General features: G+C 40.2%; 1 protein-coding gene across 1 annotated transcript in view; it reads left to right on the plus strand.

The window, feature by feature from the left end:
- LOC101862433 overlaps nt 1-15,730 on the plus strand; it is a gene marked incomplete in the record, with an annotated part of 29,255 nt that extends 13,525 nt beyond the window's left edge. The window contains 9 exon segments of the mRNA XM_013086093.2: nt 2,311-2,401; nt 3,926-4,040; nt 5,008-5,164; nt 6,454-6,595; nt 7,128-7,311; nt 8,117-8,212; nt 9,297-9,414; nt 12,868-12,948; nt 13,326-15,730. Coding sequence (XP_012941547.1) covers nt 2,311-2,401; nt 3,926-4,040; nt 5,008-5,164; nt 6,454-6,595; nt 7,128-7,311; nt 8,117-8,212; nt 9,297-9,414; nt 12,868-12,948; nt 13,326-14,722 — 2,381 coding nt within the window.
- Nucleotides 15,731-17,812: the final 2,082 nt, after the last annotated feature.

The raw sequence follows: 17,812 nt of genomic DNA on the forward strand, positions 1-17,812 counted from the left end.
CACAAAAGAAATACAACACATTCACAGAGATTGAAGCCTCTGGTGGAAACTTGAAAGCACCTAAAAGACTTTTCTTTGGGTGTTTTTATTTTGTTTCTGCCGTACTCATATCAGGCAGCTTTGCATCCATGCATCCTAGAGACATGATGGCGTGTTTACAACTAAAATCTCCTCCGACTTTTGTTCCCGCTCAAAAAGTAACTCTTTGTGCTAGCGAAACAAGAAAAACACCATAGTAAACCGGAACTCTTCCTCTATAAAGATAGCTAAGTGAAACTTCTGATGATATTAAAAGTAGAAGCCTCCCGCGGCAACGAAATAAACACCCACGTGGCGATAGGGATGAGCGGGGGTCACCGGCGCGGGCGCATACGAACGCTGTAAGTGCGAAACGGTTAAAGAAAATGGTAGTTGTTTAAAATTTGATCAAATTTGTTAAAGTCAGTCACTGGCTGCAACCCCATGTTTGACAGACAATAAAAGAGTACCAAGTGCACTAAACATCTCCACATTAACAGAGTACAATCACTATAACAAATATATGGGGCCTAATTTTTTTCAAGACTGTGAGATCATTACAAATCAGTATTTTATCACTTGAAAACGATGATCTGTCGTTATTTCGACAAAAACACCGAGCGTTGACCCGGCCGGCGCTGCACCGGCCCACGTGGCGAGCGAGTCGGCTTATACTGTAGTGTACCCCGCATGCGGGGTCACATGCTTTCCGTGTCTCGCGGAAGGATCAATGTAGAATAATTCCAAGCTGGTTACTGTATTCTAATAGAAAATAAACTGATCTTTTCATTAAAGTCTTTTTCAAGCCGGTATTTTACATATTTTGTGTAAAAAGTGATCTTTAAACATTTTGACAGCATTTTTAAAAGCTTTCTATTTAAACACCAAAGGCCAAATATATACCATGGAAAAGCCCGTTTAGAGCTCTACAGTTCTCCGCCAATGAAAAGACAGTATTTAATCATCGCTCGTTCCGCGTAGCATTTGAATGCACGCGTGTCAATTTTTTAACCGGCCGACCACGCATTCTTACCGCGAGGGACTTCGCTTTCGTCGGCGATTCTCCAGCTCCTGATAATTGGACATATAAACAACTTACACCACTGTAACGAGGAAAAGCTGAACTTTTAGAAGGTGTACGGCATTTGGTGTTTTATGACTAGCAGAAGGTGCAGACTGATGTTTCTTATTTGCTATACTTAGCCAATAGTAATAATGATCCACTAAAAAGTATGTTGTATTAAGAGTAATGTGCAGTCAAAAATGTCAGCTATCTTCACTATAGTGGTCTTTGGTGGAGATCCCTGAGTTTGGACCTCAGGCCAAGAGCCAAGGTCTATCATTACTTTGGATGGAATGTTGGGATCTTAGATTTGGAACACTCTGATGAAGATTTTGACTTGAAAGATTTTGATTTTATAAAATGTTAAATCCCTTTTTTGTAGAATGCATATTTTGCGTGTTCTCAGAATGAGATTGAGAGTGTGTATATTGGTGGGAAGGTCAACTTGCCATCTGTGCTGCAGCTGTGGAACATTTGCCTGAAACTGTACAAGGAACAGTTAGAATCTGGTGAGATGGCAGTCCTCTGTTGTGGACGGATTGTGTGCGTGATGTCTTATATAAAATTGTTGATTCAAGTTCAAGGTTGATGTCTCTCAGCATATTCTCTGTCTTTTGTTTATTGACTATCAATCACTGCCATTCTCTCTTTATTGTATTTCGCATTGCTATGTCTCTGAAAACTTTACCCCCCGGGGCAGTGCCACTGACTGAAGTGTCTTTAGGCCATTCCCAAAGGGGGGACATATTTCGTTCAAGCAAAGTAGAATTGTAAATGGGCTGACTCATGTCACGCTCATAACTGTGCCTGATCTACAACAGGGAACTGCTGCTTTTTCTTTCCTGATCCTTACTATTGTCATTTTCCTCTACTTCTTTTCTATGTTTGTCACTCCCTTGTGACCTGCTATTTTGGGGTGCCTTGATTGTCGAAGAAGACCTTGTGCTGTTGAAGCTAAAGAGGTGAGCAGTCTATAAGTCTGATTCCCTGTAAAGACTTCTCTGTTGACACCCATCCCTTGGCGCTCATATGACCTTATGCTGTTGCGAGCGCCATAAAACCCTCTCTATTATTAATATTTTTAAAAACTTTATTATGAGAGTACTGCAGTTAATATGATCATCTTTGTCAAAAAAGTGGCTGAAAAAAACACATTGAAAAGTATGTTTATGTCCTCTTTCTTCCTGGCCATGTTGTGATAAATGACTTTGTTGTTTGTGTTGATACAGAGCCCCTGCCTAATGTGACTGAACAGGCTCCGCAACTGAGACATCAACTGAAAGAGCACCATGCGCTGCAGAGTAGCACTAAGAACATAAGGTAACTGTGCCATTCTTCTGCTGTCTTCTCACTCTGGTTTGTCGTGAAAATAATTTGTATTGAATTTTTTTTGCACTTCCAGGGGTGGTAACCATTGCGCTACCTCAGAATTACAAAGTTCTATCTGCTCAGTACCTAGTTTTGAGAAATTTGATATCAAAATTTTTTAGTTTCACAATATGTCATGCTTTTTTTAATGCAGTTCTTTGAATATCTTGGTAACGACTACGAATATTTTTACAATTTTGATAGAGCAGATAGAGCATTTGCTTTCTGACCTCATGGTCTTAATAACTCATAACGGCCAAAAATGTCAGACAGAACTTATTAATTATGAGGTAGCAATTTATGTAGTGATGATGGTCTCTACAGATATAGGGTCTACATAAATATAGGTTTACAGAGGCAGTAGAAAGTTTTTTGTCCTTTTCCTCTGTTAACTCACTTCTCCTCCATCAGCTCTTACAATCTATCTGAAATGCTTGGTTTGTCATTGAGATTAGACGCAAACAATGTTTACTCCATGGAGCCTCATTCTTCACTGACTTGCACTGGTGGCAACTTGCAATAACATTTTCTATATGGATTTTCAGGTATAATGAAAGGGAAAATAGAAGCTGTCCACTTTCTGATACATTGCTGGATTTAGGCTCAGGCATTTAGAAGATTGAACCCATTCTCTAGTATTTGGTGCTTATTACTGTTTTGGCATGGATCTATCAGGTTGAAAACATTATGTACAAATGGTGTACCAGTATATTTCCACAGAAAGACCATGTGATACAGTTCATAGTGAAGTGAGAAAGCACCATGCGTAGGGTACATCTAAATGACCAAAACTTATTTTTTTGCCTTATGGATTCTCTGTACACCTTTGAGTTAAGCATTTGGGACTCCAAAAAGTGGCAGTCTTGTCTAGAAATGGGAAGTTGTGTTATTTGAAGGGCTGTTCTCACTGTGGATTATGGTTGGTACACAGCTAGAGTTGCCCCTATGTACCAAAATTGATGATGACAGCAACGGGCTGAAAAGGAGGAAGAAGGAAATTTTGTGGGACCATGCACTACATATACGTATACATATTCGAGAACGAGGAAGAAGAAAAAGAAGAACGTATATATATATTTGCTACTGCTTTAGTATGGTTAAACTTTGTAACTATAATACAGAGGAGTTTGCTTAAATCTGAATACAGAAGTGAACTGAACGAAAATGTTCCCCTTTTTTTGTCTGCTGTTTGACTAATCTGGCTAAACTGAAAAAATGGCTAAACCAATCTCGCAGACCTGTAGATTTTGGTTTATGAGGACTCCACTGTTATATCTTAATATGTGATACCCCGCAAGATTTCTGCCTTGGAGTAAAAGGAAATAATAAGCAAAGTTAGAAGTGTTCTCTTAAATTAGTTGAAACGAATACCCAGAATTGTGTGTTACTTGAAATTATAAAGGCAACAGAATGCATTTGCTGATAGTTTTGCTGATATTTTGATATTAAAAAAACAACCCCATTTGGTTTCCCCAGTAATAACATGTCAAAAGAAGTAATTCCTGAGTTGACCAAGTTGGTTCAGCGTTTGCAAAAATTGCTTCAGAATCAACCAGCCCGTAGAAGCGCAAGAGATGAACATCAGTATACCGTGAGTGACTGATTTCTATATATCTCTCTTTTTTTAGTTTCTTATGGGATGCCACCAATAGGTCCCACTTCTGTGACACTTAAAAAAAATAATTTTTGAATGTTCTCTTTTCTTTCTCTGTCCCCAACCCCAATGTACTTTTCTTCAACTTTAATGCTTTTTGCCGTAACTATTTTTTTATCATGGTTCAATGATCAACAACTGATTTTGTGTTTTTGTTAATTACGTTATCTTTTCCTGGTTTGCCCCATCCAGTAGGACCTTCTAGGAAGCACTTTGTACATTCTACGCAAGGTTTACATTACATTTTGAAAGTAGTGTATAGTATTGCTTAGTCTGGAAAAATTGCTTGTTATTATTGGATTATTGGAGGAGTGTTTCTTAAATTATTGAAAATATTTGTATCAGTGACTTCTATAATAAATAAATAAGTGAATACATAAAAACAACAACTCCACTGTTACCGATTCCCACTTGGAAATTTGGGTTACAAGGCTTAACATATTATACATAGGCTACATAAATATGATATGTAAGCACACAAATATTTAGATACACACATAATGAAACAGAGATGTACTGCAAACATGCCATTGCTGGCCACCACAGTGCAGCGCCCTGTTTTTTTAGCTTGGGTTATAGTGTCTTGCTCAAAGTCACGCCCTAGTGACCGCCCTGTGTCACTGACTCTTGCTTGACATTAATTGTGTGTCAGAACTCACTAATCGCTCGGCTGCGAAGACATGGTTTTCTTCATTTCTTTTCTTCATTTGAAATGAGAGTGTACAGTATGTTAACAGGAGCAATTGGGAAAAGTATGTCTACAAGTAAATGTTTTTTAAGTGTGGTCAATATTTGAGCAAGAGCTGGAGACATGTACTTATGAAATACTTATGATATGCTGCTGAGACTTGCTACAGAAAATAAACCTTTTTGGTTCTTCTCACGTGGCATGTTTATTTCCTAGCCTCTGAACTTGGGTCTGACGTCCAATACACCGGATGGTGCGGTGCCTATGAACTTCCCTTCTGGCGCTGACAGCACGCCCCGTGGAACTGCGGTGAGAGAGGGCCTGGAAGGGGCCATGCCGACGAGATTATCACACTTGTTGGACAGTGCCTCAGGTAAATGCTGTTGCAGTGTCCATTAATCATCTGAGGCTTCACAAATAAGAAATCGTGAATCTAAGAGAGAAGCCCGCAAGCTGTGCACATCCACAGGTGGAAGTGAAGCTTTGAACAAAAATGTTCAAAATGTGGCAAACTTTTCTCTTCCAGAATTGTTCTCTTCGGCCACAGCAGAAGCTGCAAATAATCTTAACCTTTAATTCTTCTAATTTTTCTGTTTTGCTGGAGAAATATTCTTCTCTGTGGATGTATTGGTCATTGTCAGACATTGACGGACAAGGTATTATTATTGTTATTATTATTATTATTATTATTATTATTATTATCCATTATGGTACAGGCTTAAAAGCTGGTTAAAGGTTGCCACTGGCAGCCTTTACTCTTTACTCTTCCATTATGTTTTGTTCTACTGGATGAGTTTGGAAAGAATTATCTTTGACAGTTCTTTCAGAATTATTGCTTTTCAAATAGCAGCACAGGATCCAGAAGTTAGTCTCATAGTTCTGCTGATTGGGTTGCAAGTTTCCGCACAGTTTTAATGATATATATAACATTTAAAAACTAGATGAAGAATATATTGCTATTTATGAAAGGTCCTCATGTTCAGGGAGTTGTGTATATAGTACGAATACATGTCTATAGTGAGACCATTGTCTTTCTTGTGTGTGCACTCTTTTTTTTTTTTTCTGGTCATACTTTATGGCTTTATAATAATTGGACTGTGAAATAATGTGTTTTTGGAACCCTTAGCGTAAAATGTCAGTTTATTATTTTCTTCATGGAACATGTTTCTCTTGAATTTTGGGATGGGCATTGACTTGCCTTTTGACTGAACACCTGTTATCAGATCTTATTATTGTATTTCTCATCTTTTTGGTTCTTGTGTCAGGAGTACCCCCTTATTTTTGATGATTTGAATTTGATGACATCCTTGTTTTCCCCCATGACTTTACTGAAAAGTCAAGTTAGTCTTAACGGGCAATAGTCAAAAAAGTTTGAAGGCAAGCAACTTTTTTAAAGTGACAGTGATGAGTTGAAAAGTTACAGACCCTGTGAATTTCAGCTTTGCGGAGTGCTGGTCTTAACTCGATAGTTGTCAAAACTGAATGGAGAGACGGTTGATTTGGAGGTGTCGCTTGTATGTTTCGGTCCTACTTCTTTTCCTTCCTTGATTTTTTTCCCCATCTGTCTCACTTCTCCTGTGCAGTATATATACAAATGGCCTATATCCAGCTGATATATAAACTTTTCTGTAACATGAACCTAACAAAGAAATGTGTATCCAGAGAGTCCTGATGGCCCATCACGTCTTGCCAGTCAGTTGGAGGCTCAGGTCCAGCAGGCCAGGAAAGTGACAAGGCCACAGAAGTCTGTGGATTTTGGTGGACTGGTGCCTAGAAAGTCTTCATCTGGTTCTCATGCTTCGAGGTAAGAAGATTGACCTGTCCAATATGTGTTCTAGTAAAGTGTGGCTATTGTTACTGTGTGTTGTTATATTGTAGGCTTGAGTCTGTTCACTGCAGTATTACTCAACCCTCAGTAATGCCTTTGTTCTTTATTTGAACACTGCTTTGTTGTTGTTTGTCCTTATCTGTGTTTTGGACAATCTACTTTCTTATGTTGTCAACAAAACCTGTTCATCTGAAATGGAGTCATCCCAGTTTACAAGCTTGGTACTTTTGTCTTATTACTGTATTTTCTTTAAATGTAAATGTTTTGTTTCCCTCTCTATATTCTAATTCTTAGTAATGTATGCTCGGGAGATATGAGATGTCAATATCTCATAAATGTAGCCATTTGGAAGGGAAAAGTAAACCTGTTCTCGGTGGAATGTGACCATCCTTGAAGGGAGAACTTGCCCTCAAATTAGCACTCAACAAAAACACAGCAAAGACAAAACTACTATCACCAACTACAACAACAGCAACTGTGTATTATTTTGCTTTTGTTTTCCTTCCAGCAAAAAGAACAAAGTGAAGCAGGCTCGAGGCGTGCCAGGTAAACTCCAGGCAGGCCACCCTGGAGCTGGCACAGTGAGACCCACCAGCCACAACACGCCCGGGTCAGTGCTGAGGGAAACATTGGAGACTCGGGGGAAAGACAGCCACAGGAAAGCCGAGTCTGCTTCCTCTTCTCAAGCTGGGGTAGGCTGTTTTTGACTCACTGTCACACTAGTGATTGTTCCTGTTCAATTGTCTATGAATTCCTTTCAACATGCAAGGGAGTCCACAATATTAGGGTCTCAGGCAGAAAGGTTGTTACGTTAAAACGGTTATAGTTCGGTTAGACATTGATGGATTTGCAACCTATTTGTAATTGTACAGAAAAATCATAATATGGGGGAAATACGTAGTAACTGTAGCACAGGACAAGGTGCAGATCTTTAGGTTGACAAACTTTGTACCCCCAAAACGCCAGTTTAGTTGGGAGCTGCTGAAACGCAGAGCAAAAAACGCCACTCTGGTAACAATCCGTAATCAAAGATTTAATGTTTTTATAAGAGCATTTTATTGCTCAGGTCCAAAGTCCACAGGTGGTTGATGGATTCTTTGATACAGTGTTCTCCTATGATTGTTCAGTGAATTCTTTGTTCTAAACTATTCATAGGAAAATGTGACTGATATGCTGATCTGTAGTGTAGTAAAACTCAGTTGTATGGTGTGACTAAAGTGTACCTAATGTAGATTGTTTTGTGTATATGTTAAAGACTAAGCCTCATGCAAGATAAAGAGTGCCACAATAAGGATTGGTGCTCTAGTGATATGTGCTTCATCATTCTAATGTGTCAAGATTGAATATTCTTAGTGTCCTTTTAGAACATAATATCCGCAATAGTATAAATAAATTCTGCTTAATATTTCTTTTGTGTTTCTAACCCCCACAAGCGCTAAATTTTTTACACTCGATTTGAGATGTTTTATACTGTGATTTTGATTTTGTTCTAAGCAGATTGTAAAGAAAAGCAAGATGAATGCCCAGTCTGCTGAATCCAAGCCAAAAAGTTCCACTGCCAGCGAAAAAGCAATGAATGCCCTAGCAGATTCTGTAAGTAGTTCAGATCTTCTTCAGGAATGTTGAAATTTGACTTGTGATACTTATTGGTTCTGTACAAGATGAATGATTAAATGTATGTGAAGCAGCGTGGTGAAATCAGGTGCTCGTCAAAATAATGAGTCAAGAAACTGGCATTTTTCCGCAGGTGTGGGAATTTTTATCGAATTTTGGTTTTTTGACTCAACACCTTTCATGCCTTTTTGTGTGGATTATACTGAAAAAAATTGATTAAAGGCATAAAAGATATAAATTTTTAGTTTCCATAGACTCTCAACTTTGGCGGCCATTTTCTCACCCTGAGTTGACTCTGGTAGCAGCCGACCCCCAGCTCCTTCAATCACCAATATCTTGACTTGTATCCAAGATATATGGATATTTTTTTCCATCAAAAGTAAGGCAAATGGACAGACTTAAAGATGATACCAATAACTCCACCTGCCCAAACATTGACGAGCACCCGATTCTACTGCATTGTGACACATGTTATTTACAAGGCAAATTCTCAAGTACCTGTTATAGCAGAAGTTGACTTCTTTTAACAAAATCTAAGTGAGAAACATTCATTTTGACCAAGCATGTTATACGTGGCTGGAAAGGGCTTTAAGTGTCCTCTTGATTGGTGTATATCATAGCCTGCTGAACTTTGTGTTTTATGCAATATTATACAAGTTCTACAACATTCTTTGAAAACAAATGATCCAACTTGGGAAAAAAAGCCACCCTGAGTTGACTCTGTTTATTCTGCCATATTGGGAAGTTTTTCCTATTTTCAGTCTTTAGTGAGTTTGCTGGTCTAAAGAAAGAAAAAAAATGAGGCGGCATAAAGACACTTGACAAAAGGTTCTTGGTTCATTTTGACCATGATCACTTCCAGCATAACAGTGAATGTCTTCATCATCCTCATAGCCCTGGTTATGGAGCACTAATATTTGGCAGTGACAGTGGCTCTTTCACTTTTGTATTTCTGTTTGTCAATTTCTTTCCTCCACCCAGCTCTGCCTTTCAAATGACATGTTTCTGTCTAGATGGGCCTTATTTTAGTGCAACCCAATCTTTTCTTTTTCTGGTTGTTCAGATTGTGGCTGATGTCTTAGGCTTGGATGAGGGAGATGCAAGTCCAGACCGTTTGGGAGACCTGCTGAGCCCTCTCCTGTCTCACAAGGAAGAGGAATCGTTCTCTCCTGGACAGTTAGGTGAGTTGAGGCTTGTTTTCTTTCTGCTGATAGATTTGTTTGTGCTGTTAGAAATATTGGTTATCTATTTTGATTATTTTCTTGTCTTTTAGTATTGCTTTAAGTTTATTGATAGTTTTTAGTTTGTTATTGCTAGTACAGTCAAACCTGCCCTGACGGCCACCTCTATAAGACAGCCACCTGCACAAACGGCCACTTTCCATTTCCCCCCTTGCATTTTTTCTATATAATTTAACTGTGTAAAACGGGCACCTGTCCAACGCAGCCGGGTTCCCGCGGCCTCCTTGAATTCAAGGAGTCCTTGAAAACTGCTTGAATTTGCTTTCAAGAAAAAATCTCCTTGAAAACTCCTTGAATTTGCGTTCTAGGAAAAATCTCCTTGAAAACTGCTTGAATTTTGCCAGATCGGACAGGAACACATGTACAGGGTGACTGCCAGGCCCCGGGAATCCCGGGGGCCCCTGGAATTACCCAACAATTTGAAAAAAATCGCCGAGACGCGGAATGCAACGGGAATTTTAAGAAATCTGTAAAATGCCCCGTGAAAGACCCGGGAAAATACATAAACGTTCTCGAATATTTGAAAACCAAATCCGATAACGTCCTTGGTTGTGATGTAATTCATTCGGCCGTTCCCAGCCCGAGAGTACGTTACTCGCGCACAGGCGGTTATGGCGGCAACAAGTGGAAGTGTATTTGCGATACCGAAGCTCAATCTGGAAAATCAAGATCTGCTTTCGCTTTCGTTACCACCAAGAAATTTGCCGGTAGGGCCTAAAGTAGTCTGATAGCGCCACATTTGTAACATGCAGGTTCTGTTTTACAAACGCTTTGCCGCCATGAAAACAATTCGTTTGTCCTGTGCTGTCACTTGTGAAAAAAACAGAAAGAAAAAGAAAGCTTTTTGTCGGGCTCGCCGTCGTGACCGGTCATTGAACCTGTGCGTTTTTGTCACATCGTGAGTATCGGCGATGGTTGAGGTCACCAAAGTTCGTGCTTAGTCTGAGCGCTGGGAAGAATAGGACTCGGAAATGGGGGGATTATTCTTTTTTTTTTTTTAAGACACACGCGGGGGAAGGGGGGGGGGGGGGGGGCTGAGGTTGAAGGCAACACCGGATGGCAAAAACTGAACTTGGAAGCAGATTTTACTTTTCAGAATTTTGATTACTACTATCTAGAGCTCTCTGCACAGCGCGCATTGGTGCAGGCCTTGTGTGGAATCGGGATCTGTCATACTCAAACCTTGTAAGCCGTGTTTTTGTAACTAAAGGGTTCCCGTTTCATTGATTGTGTATTCTATATTATTTTAGCTTTCTGTTCAAGATTTGCAGATTTTCAGTGTCACTGCATCTTGCCGCCCCCTCAGTTCTTACACCTCTCACACTGAGCCATTCATGTTATTGCTCTACTTTGAGTTAGAGCAATAATATTTGTCTTTCACGTTTATTATATAAACTTTGACACCTAAACTGGTTCTTGACAGTGGATATTCTGGTTCTAGACCTTTTCTCTGGCTCAATGCAAGATTCATTTTTATATAGTTAATATAGGTGAATATGATGAGGGGAAAATATAAGTAAGTAAGAACAGACTGAAATACCTGTCACACAGTATCCCAGTGCCACACTGACATGTTGTTGACTGGATATAATGTACCTACATGGGTGCGTGCCACGTGTGTGTGTGTATATTATATATAATATATATATATATAAATGGAGCTTGCACTGTCATTGTTATGTAACATGCCCCTGGAGAATGGATGAGGCCCCCCCCCCCACCCCCCAACCGCCTGGAAAATTGAGAAGCCGGGTTGGCAGTCACCCATGGAACAGTTTTTGTAGGAAAATCGAAACTATGATATGGTTCCTTTCGGACAAGTGTAGGCCTTCGGAAATAGTAAATAGGCTTTCGTCATGAATTTTTTGACCAAATCTCCTTGAATTTTAAAAATTTCTCCTTGAAACCTCCTTGAAACCTCCTTGAATTTGATGGGAAGTTCATGGCAGGAACCCTGCCACCATATTTTAGTACACAACCCCTATCACACTAAGCAATAATACCTGATTAGAAAGACACCTTAGTGACTCCATTACGTTTTGTCATAAATTGTGCATTGGCCCCTAGCGTTGTGGGCGAGCCGTCATAATTCAATCACCTGTCGTTGTTGTTAGGTAGTCCCTCCAACCGATCATGTTGCGGAGGCCCCTCCCACTGTTGACCAATAGGTACCAATTTTCAGCTGCTGGTGAGATAAGCATGTGATCCCTCATAACCCATAAGCCCCGCCCAGAACTCTTACACTAATCGTAAGTGAGATGAGTGGTCACTGTTTACCCAGTCTGTAACAAAGTAACAAAGGACGTCAACATGAACGCTCGTTCTCCAAGTGGTGGCGACACATGTGTTTGTTTTAACATGGCACTCGGTCTTCCTAGTCTGATACATTTCGTTTTATTGTCACCCTTGTGCAAAATCAGCAACAAATAAAAATTACAAACAAAATACAAACCACCACCACCAACACCACCACCACCACCAACAACAATGCGGCTACTTTCGATTGGGACCTCAGATGGGAATGGTTTGTTTTCTTCATCTTGATCAGTCCTGCCTAAGATGGCCACCTGTCTTATACGGTCACTTTTCTCCTTGACAATGGATGGCCGTCTTACACAGGTTTGACTGTAGATTTTTTTGTAATACCCTACTTGTAGTTAAATTTTTTATTATACCAGATTGTTCTGTTTATATCTATATTTTATTCTAGTGAACTAGACTATGCTTATACAGGTATTTTATTTTTATATTTTGATAGGTTGTTTTGCTTGTACTAAGTTCTAATTCTAATAATTTATTTGATTGCTGTTCTAATTGTTTAGCGTGTATTTATAGTTTTCGTTTGTGCTTATACTGTAAGTTTGCATATATACCAATAATTTATTTTGTTTATATTTATAGACTGTTTTTCTTATGCCTTTCATTTTATTTGTTTATGCCAATAGATTCTTTTGTGTATGATGAAAGGTATAAACTGTTTGATTATGCCCTTCACTTCAAGTGTTTTTACAACTTTCAAGGCTTTACTTTCAAAACATGCTTGAACCTAAGCAATCAAACTGAAATGTTCATTTTGTTAATAGCTCTTCATTATGTTCAGTGTGTTTCTTCGCAGGATAATAAATTAAAATATTATTGAGGTTGGTTGTTGCAAGCTTTGCTAATTTTGAAGGCTAAAAAAATTCAGAAGTCTGTACAGGTACCGTCATAGTTTGTAAGCTTTTAAGTCTTTCAAAGAGAAGAAAAGAGTTGTTTCAGACCACACCCTATGGAAGGAGCATTGTATAGGTATTTTATGCCCTGATAATGTTTGTTATGCATGTCAGTGATGTACAAACAGTGGCGTACATTCATTTTAAAATGAAGTTAACCGTTAACTGTAATTTATTCCAGATGGTGCTGCCTTTGTTTCTCGTGATCTTCTAACACGCAGTCCTCTCCGTGTCACCCCCCATAGCTCAGCTTCCACATCGGGTCAGTCAAGTATCCTGCTGTTCTCAATCTTCTCATGGCTCTTTTATTATGTCATAACTTCTAGGTTTTGTATTGATCTTGGAGAGCTCTAAGAAGGATAAAATTGATTGTTTTTCTCCTTCACATCTTACTTGTTACGAACGAGGACATTGTGACAAATCAAGCCATGATTGGTTCATAGATTGTTCATCATTTCTTTAGGTGCCAGGTGAGGTAATTTCTCTATTTGTTTCCAGTGTAGCATTTCGCACATTATTTGTTAATAAATGGTATGTTTTATGGTCCAGTTTTTTAATTGTATTGTCATTGAATGTAGTACGGCGTAACCTTCTCTTCATGTCCTTAAACAGCCGTTGTTGTTTTTTTTTAAATTTCAGGAGGTCCACCGAGAGGAATGACCCTAGTCACCAACCAGTCTCGGCAGAGTGACAGTCCAGCGGTGAAGACACCAAGGGCAGTCCACAGTGCTGGTCTTAGTAGTGAAGACAGCACTCCCCACAACGCTGGGCTCTGGGGTGCAGGATCTGGCACAGTTGCTGCTGCGGCGTCCTCCGACAGGGGGACATTTGAACAAAGTCTTGAAAATGTTATTTCCCCCGTTAGTGATGCAGAACATTCAGAGGATAATGAATCTGTTCATGATCAGCTGGACAATTCTGAAGGAGATGGAAATACGGATGATATTCTCTCAACGAAATTTCCGCTACTGAATCAAAGTAGAGAGTCTTTTGTCCAATCAGCGCCTTTGACTTTTGCTCTAGATGGGCATGGTAGGAATGAAGCTATTGGCACAGCTGTCAGTCCAGCCCAGTTTCCTGACAGTATGCTGCCCTCAGCTGGGGACAGAGGCTCTCCAGTAAGCTCCAGCAGTCCCACGCCTGCAGATTCCCCGCTTCACCAGCTGTCACCGTCTCTTGCAGAAGTCTGGGGTGAGGGTCCAGCTCAACGTAGCTCCCTGACTCCGAGCAGAATCCCAGCTCGCCCTCCTGGTGATGGGGAAGCCAGTGCTGAAGAAACGTCTCCGGCCCCCGTGTTCTCATCCAATGCCATCACTGTCCCTACTGCTTCCTCACCAACTGCTAGCTCTACAAACAATCGAAGGTTTGATACGTTCGTAAGTGATAAAGAAGAGGAGAGTGACAGTGATATTCTTGACCTTGGTGATTTTTCCTTCACAAGTTATGGGAGCCTTTCAGGAAGCCTGCTACAAACCAGTGCCCTTCCCAATACAAGCTTAAGAAGTTCAAATTTTGTGACATTTGATAACGGTGCTAGTCGGCAGTCCACAAATGCAGCCACACCAGTGAGAGATAAGACACAAAATGCAGTGAATAAAATTGTAAGTGAAAGTCTGGAGCAGGTGAGGATGAGCTTTGGTGAGAGTGAGGACTCTTTGGAAACAGCACAGCCGCCCGTCATGGTTGATCTGGAGGATGAGGATGTTGATTTTGCCCCCAATCACAGCGACTCTTTCTCTCCTGTCAAACAGGGCATCCAGCTGCAAGGAAGATCTCCATGGAGAAAGCAGAATGGAAATGACAGGGGATTTGAACCTGGCGTAAAATCTGCTGCCACATCTGGACCAGGATCAGCTAAGAAATCTGAGTTGGGCGATCTGTCTTCCAGCCCTTTGATGTATTCTGTCCCTGGTGTGCCGAGTCCTTCCTCTCAGTCCAACGTCACCGCTGCCAATCTGGAGGCCAAACTGGCACAGCTACGTTCTCAAGTCTCCTCTATCTTTCACGATTTTAATGTAGATAGTGACTCCGATTGAAATGTTTAGATTTCTGTCCGTCACTGCAATGGCAGCCAGGCTAAATGTGATTTCTTTTTCTTTTTCTCCTCCTTTTCTGTTGACTCAAAGAGGCATTTTTGTAGACTGGATGCACACAAGTGGTGTCAGCACTGATAGGTCACCTCCCAGGAATAATTTTCTATTGGAGAGTCTTAAAACTGTTTAATGGAGTTGGAGTTGGCCCATTTGTGCCTAACACCATTGCTACTGTGGAAATCGGATTCAACGAAAGGAGATGGATACCCTGTTTTTTTTTATTCATTAAAATCAATAAAAATAACTTGATTTCAATGAACAGATAAATGAGCAAGCTCGGATTCAAAGAAATCACTTTCTTGGTGAACAGCCCCTACTGATGTGGTTTCACTCATTTATCTCCCGCAATGATCTTTATCTTTTTCTGGAAGCTGTCCATGGCATCTGCATCGGGAACCATTATTCGCTTAGCCTATTGTTTATATCTTATGAGACCAATCAGCGGCCTTCTTTTATACCAACACACTCGTTGATGGCACGCACACATGTCTTTGCATTTGTTGGGGTCTGACTGGCGGCCAGCGCACGTATGATGTGTGACTGTGTGTGTGTGTGCGCGTATGTCTGGGTGGAGGGTTTACAAACGGTCCTGGCGTCGACTGTCAGTAGTCAGTAGTACAGATACAAACATGTCACAGTACTCAGTCATTTCTCTCCCGGCTACTGGTCAGTATTACAATGATAAGCTAGTCTTGATAATGGATCTACGTAATCTGGTCTGTGGAATCAAACGTTGCCGTATGCTAGGCTATACACAGCAACACAACTTGTTCGGCAAACAATATGTCATAGATGATAGGTGACACAGGCGTGCATTTGAACTAATCTGACTTTTTAGTTTTAGCGCAGCGTGCGCTTGGTAGAGTTCGGTGTACACTGGGTGTCGCATTCAATGAGGTTGCCGGGACCGGCTTGTTGTCCTCGTTGGATCCGATCTCTCGTTGAACGTGACTAAAGCTGAAGTAAAGAAAGGAGACAAGTTATTTTTATTACACGATGTACCAAGTACCAGTAATTAAAACGGTCGTTCCCCCTGATGACGAAAATCTCAAACAGCATCAGTGTGCGCGGGATTGAGCTGTGTTCTGACAGTCATTTCTGCATTTTAAAATATTTTTTTTCTGGAACATTTCTCGTGTGGAAACATACCTTCTCACATCTAGGCCTAGATCTACATAACGTAAAGGCGGGAGCTTGGATTTTCTGATCAGGGGAAGTCAAGAAAATTGAAAAAAATGAAGGTCTCGATCAGACCTACCCATCCAGCGTCCATCCTGTTGGCTTTGGGGCCCATATTAGGAGGCACACTAGATCTAGCAATACAATGTGTTGGGAATCGATAATGGGCCTTTTGTGCTTCGTGTGAGATGGAGAGAAAGGAGAAGAATTCTTCGCTTTTGGGGCCGCTAATTGCTTTTATTTTGTTATCGCGACCTCGTTGAAAGCAACTTCAGTCTGTTTGCAACCTCACTGGAGCTGATGTACATTTGCAAAGAGATATTGAGGAAGAAATCGGGGATTAAGGATTGCCTCGTTGGAGCCGACTTCTCGTTGAATGCGACACCCACTGTATTTTCCTAGAATTTTTCAGCATTTCTTTGGTATGGCCTCAAAGAAATGGAAATTCCTCTCATTTGAAAGCAAACTACTTTTGATTCAGGAAGTCGAATACATTATACATTACTTGCTCGGTGCTTGTAATTATCTACACAAAAACTTCATGTTTGCTATAACGAACGAACACTTGTTTTCAACAAAATTGTTGGTCAGGCCCGGTAACTTTGTTGAATCCGAGCAATGTGTAATGTGGAATGTGTAATGTGTAATGTGTAATGCCCACCTGCAAGGTCCCTCACAGGATGTTAGTAAAGTCTGAGCTGTGATTCAGTTATTGCTGAAGTTGATTTCAGCCCTTTCTTGTATCATCTTGACCAGGTGTGTATGTAGGTCACCTTATTTATCACAATGTCAATGAGGTGTATGGGTCATGTATGTTATTGATGGGAAGAAGTAAATGCACTTGTTTCATGCCATGTTCACATTTGTTGATAAAATGAGCCACACTTTTAAATGTGTAACTTTTTAATGTAAGTGAAGAGAAGCATGAATTAAAGGGTACATTATTGTCCTATCTTCTTGATCTTGAAGTGGTTTTTCTTTTTCTTTTTTGTGTGGTAGTCAAGCATAGCAAACAAATTTAAATTTTCAGGTACTGAACTGAATATGATTACAGTGTATACTATTAACAGGCCCGGTAAAAACAGGGATCCCGTAATAACAGGGATTTTAAAAATCAAATCCCCATTTTTTCCTACTCTATGTCTCTATTAAAAGTTATCGGCAATAACAAGGCCTCATCGGAGCCCTATCAGTTATAGCAGGGACAAAGGCTCGTTAACGATGTGTAAAAAGTAAGAGAGAGAGAGAGAGAAAGAGTAACACAGTGATGAAGCAAGCCTAGTCACTGCAAACGCACGCAGCAGGTGAAGTGAGAGAGGGCTGCGGTGTGCTGCAGACTTCGATCTAGCCCTAAGCCTACCTACATGATGTACCCCTGTTCTACCCATGAATAAATACAGCTGAATTAGTCCACAAATGCTTACTTCCCTTGCATTTCTGATTTAACAGAGATTTGATGTAACAGGACTTTTTCTCTGGTCCCACCATCCCTGTTTGTTATATCAGGTTTCCACTGTATATTTATAGCCAACTTCATGAAAGTTCATTCTTCCCAGAAAGGAAGAAAACTTGAAATCTTTTGCGTTCTGCAGCTAGATAACATGTATTTTATACAACAAATGTAGAGCATAGATAATGATGTATTTTTGCGGCACAGAGGCTTGAAAATGCAGAGTGAATCACCAAGGCACCAAGGCACCAAAGAAAAACTTGGAGCTAGAGTTTTGGTATTTTTTTTTATTTCACTGGAATGAAAGGTTCACATTAAACAATATTAGAAATCCATAATGCAAAATTATGAAACAGTACATTTAACGATAATATAAAACTAGGATGAGAGTCTGATATGTTATA

Source organism: Aplysia californica, unplaced genomic scaffold (genome assembly GCF_000002075.1).
Source record: "Aplysia californica isolate F4 #8 unplaced genomic scaffold, AplCal3.0 scaffold00435, whole genome shotgun sequence".
Classification (NCBI taxonomy): domain Eukaryota; kingdom Metazoa; phylum Mollusca; class Gastropoda; order Aplysiida; family Aplysiidae; genus Aplysia; species Aplysia californica.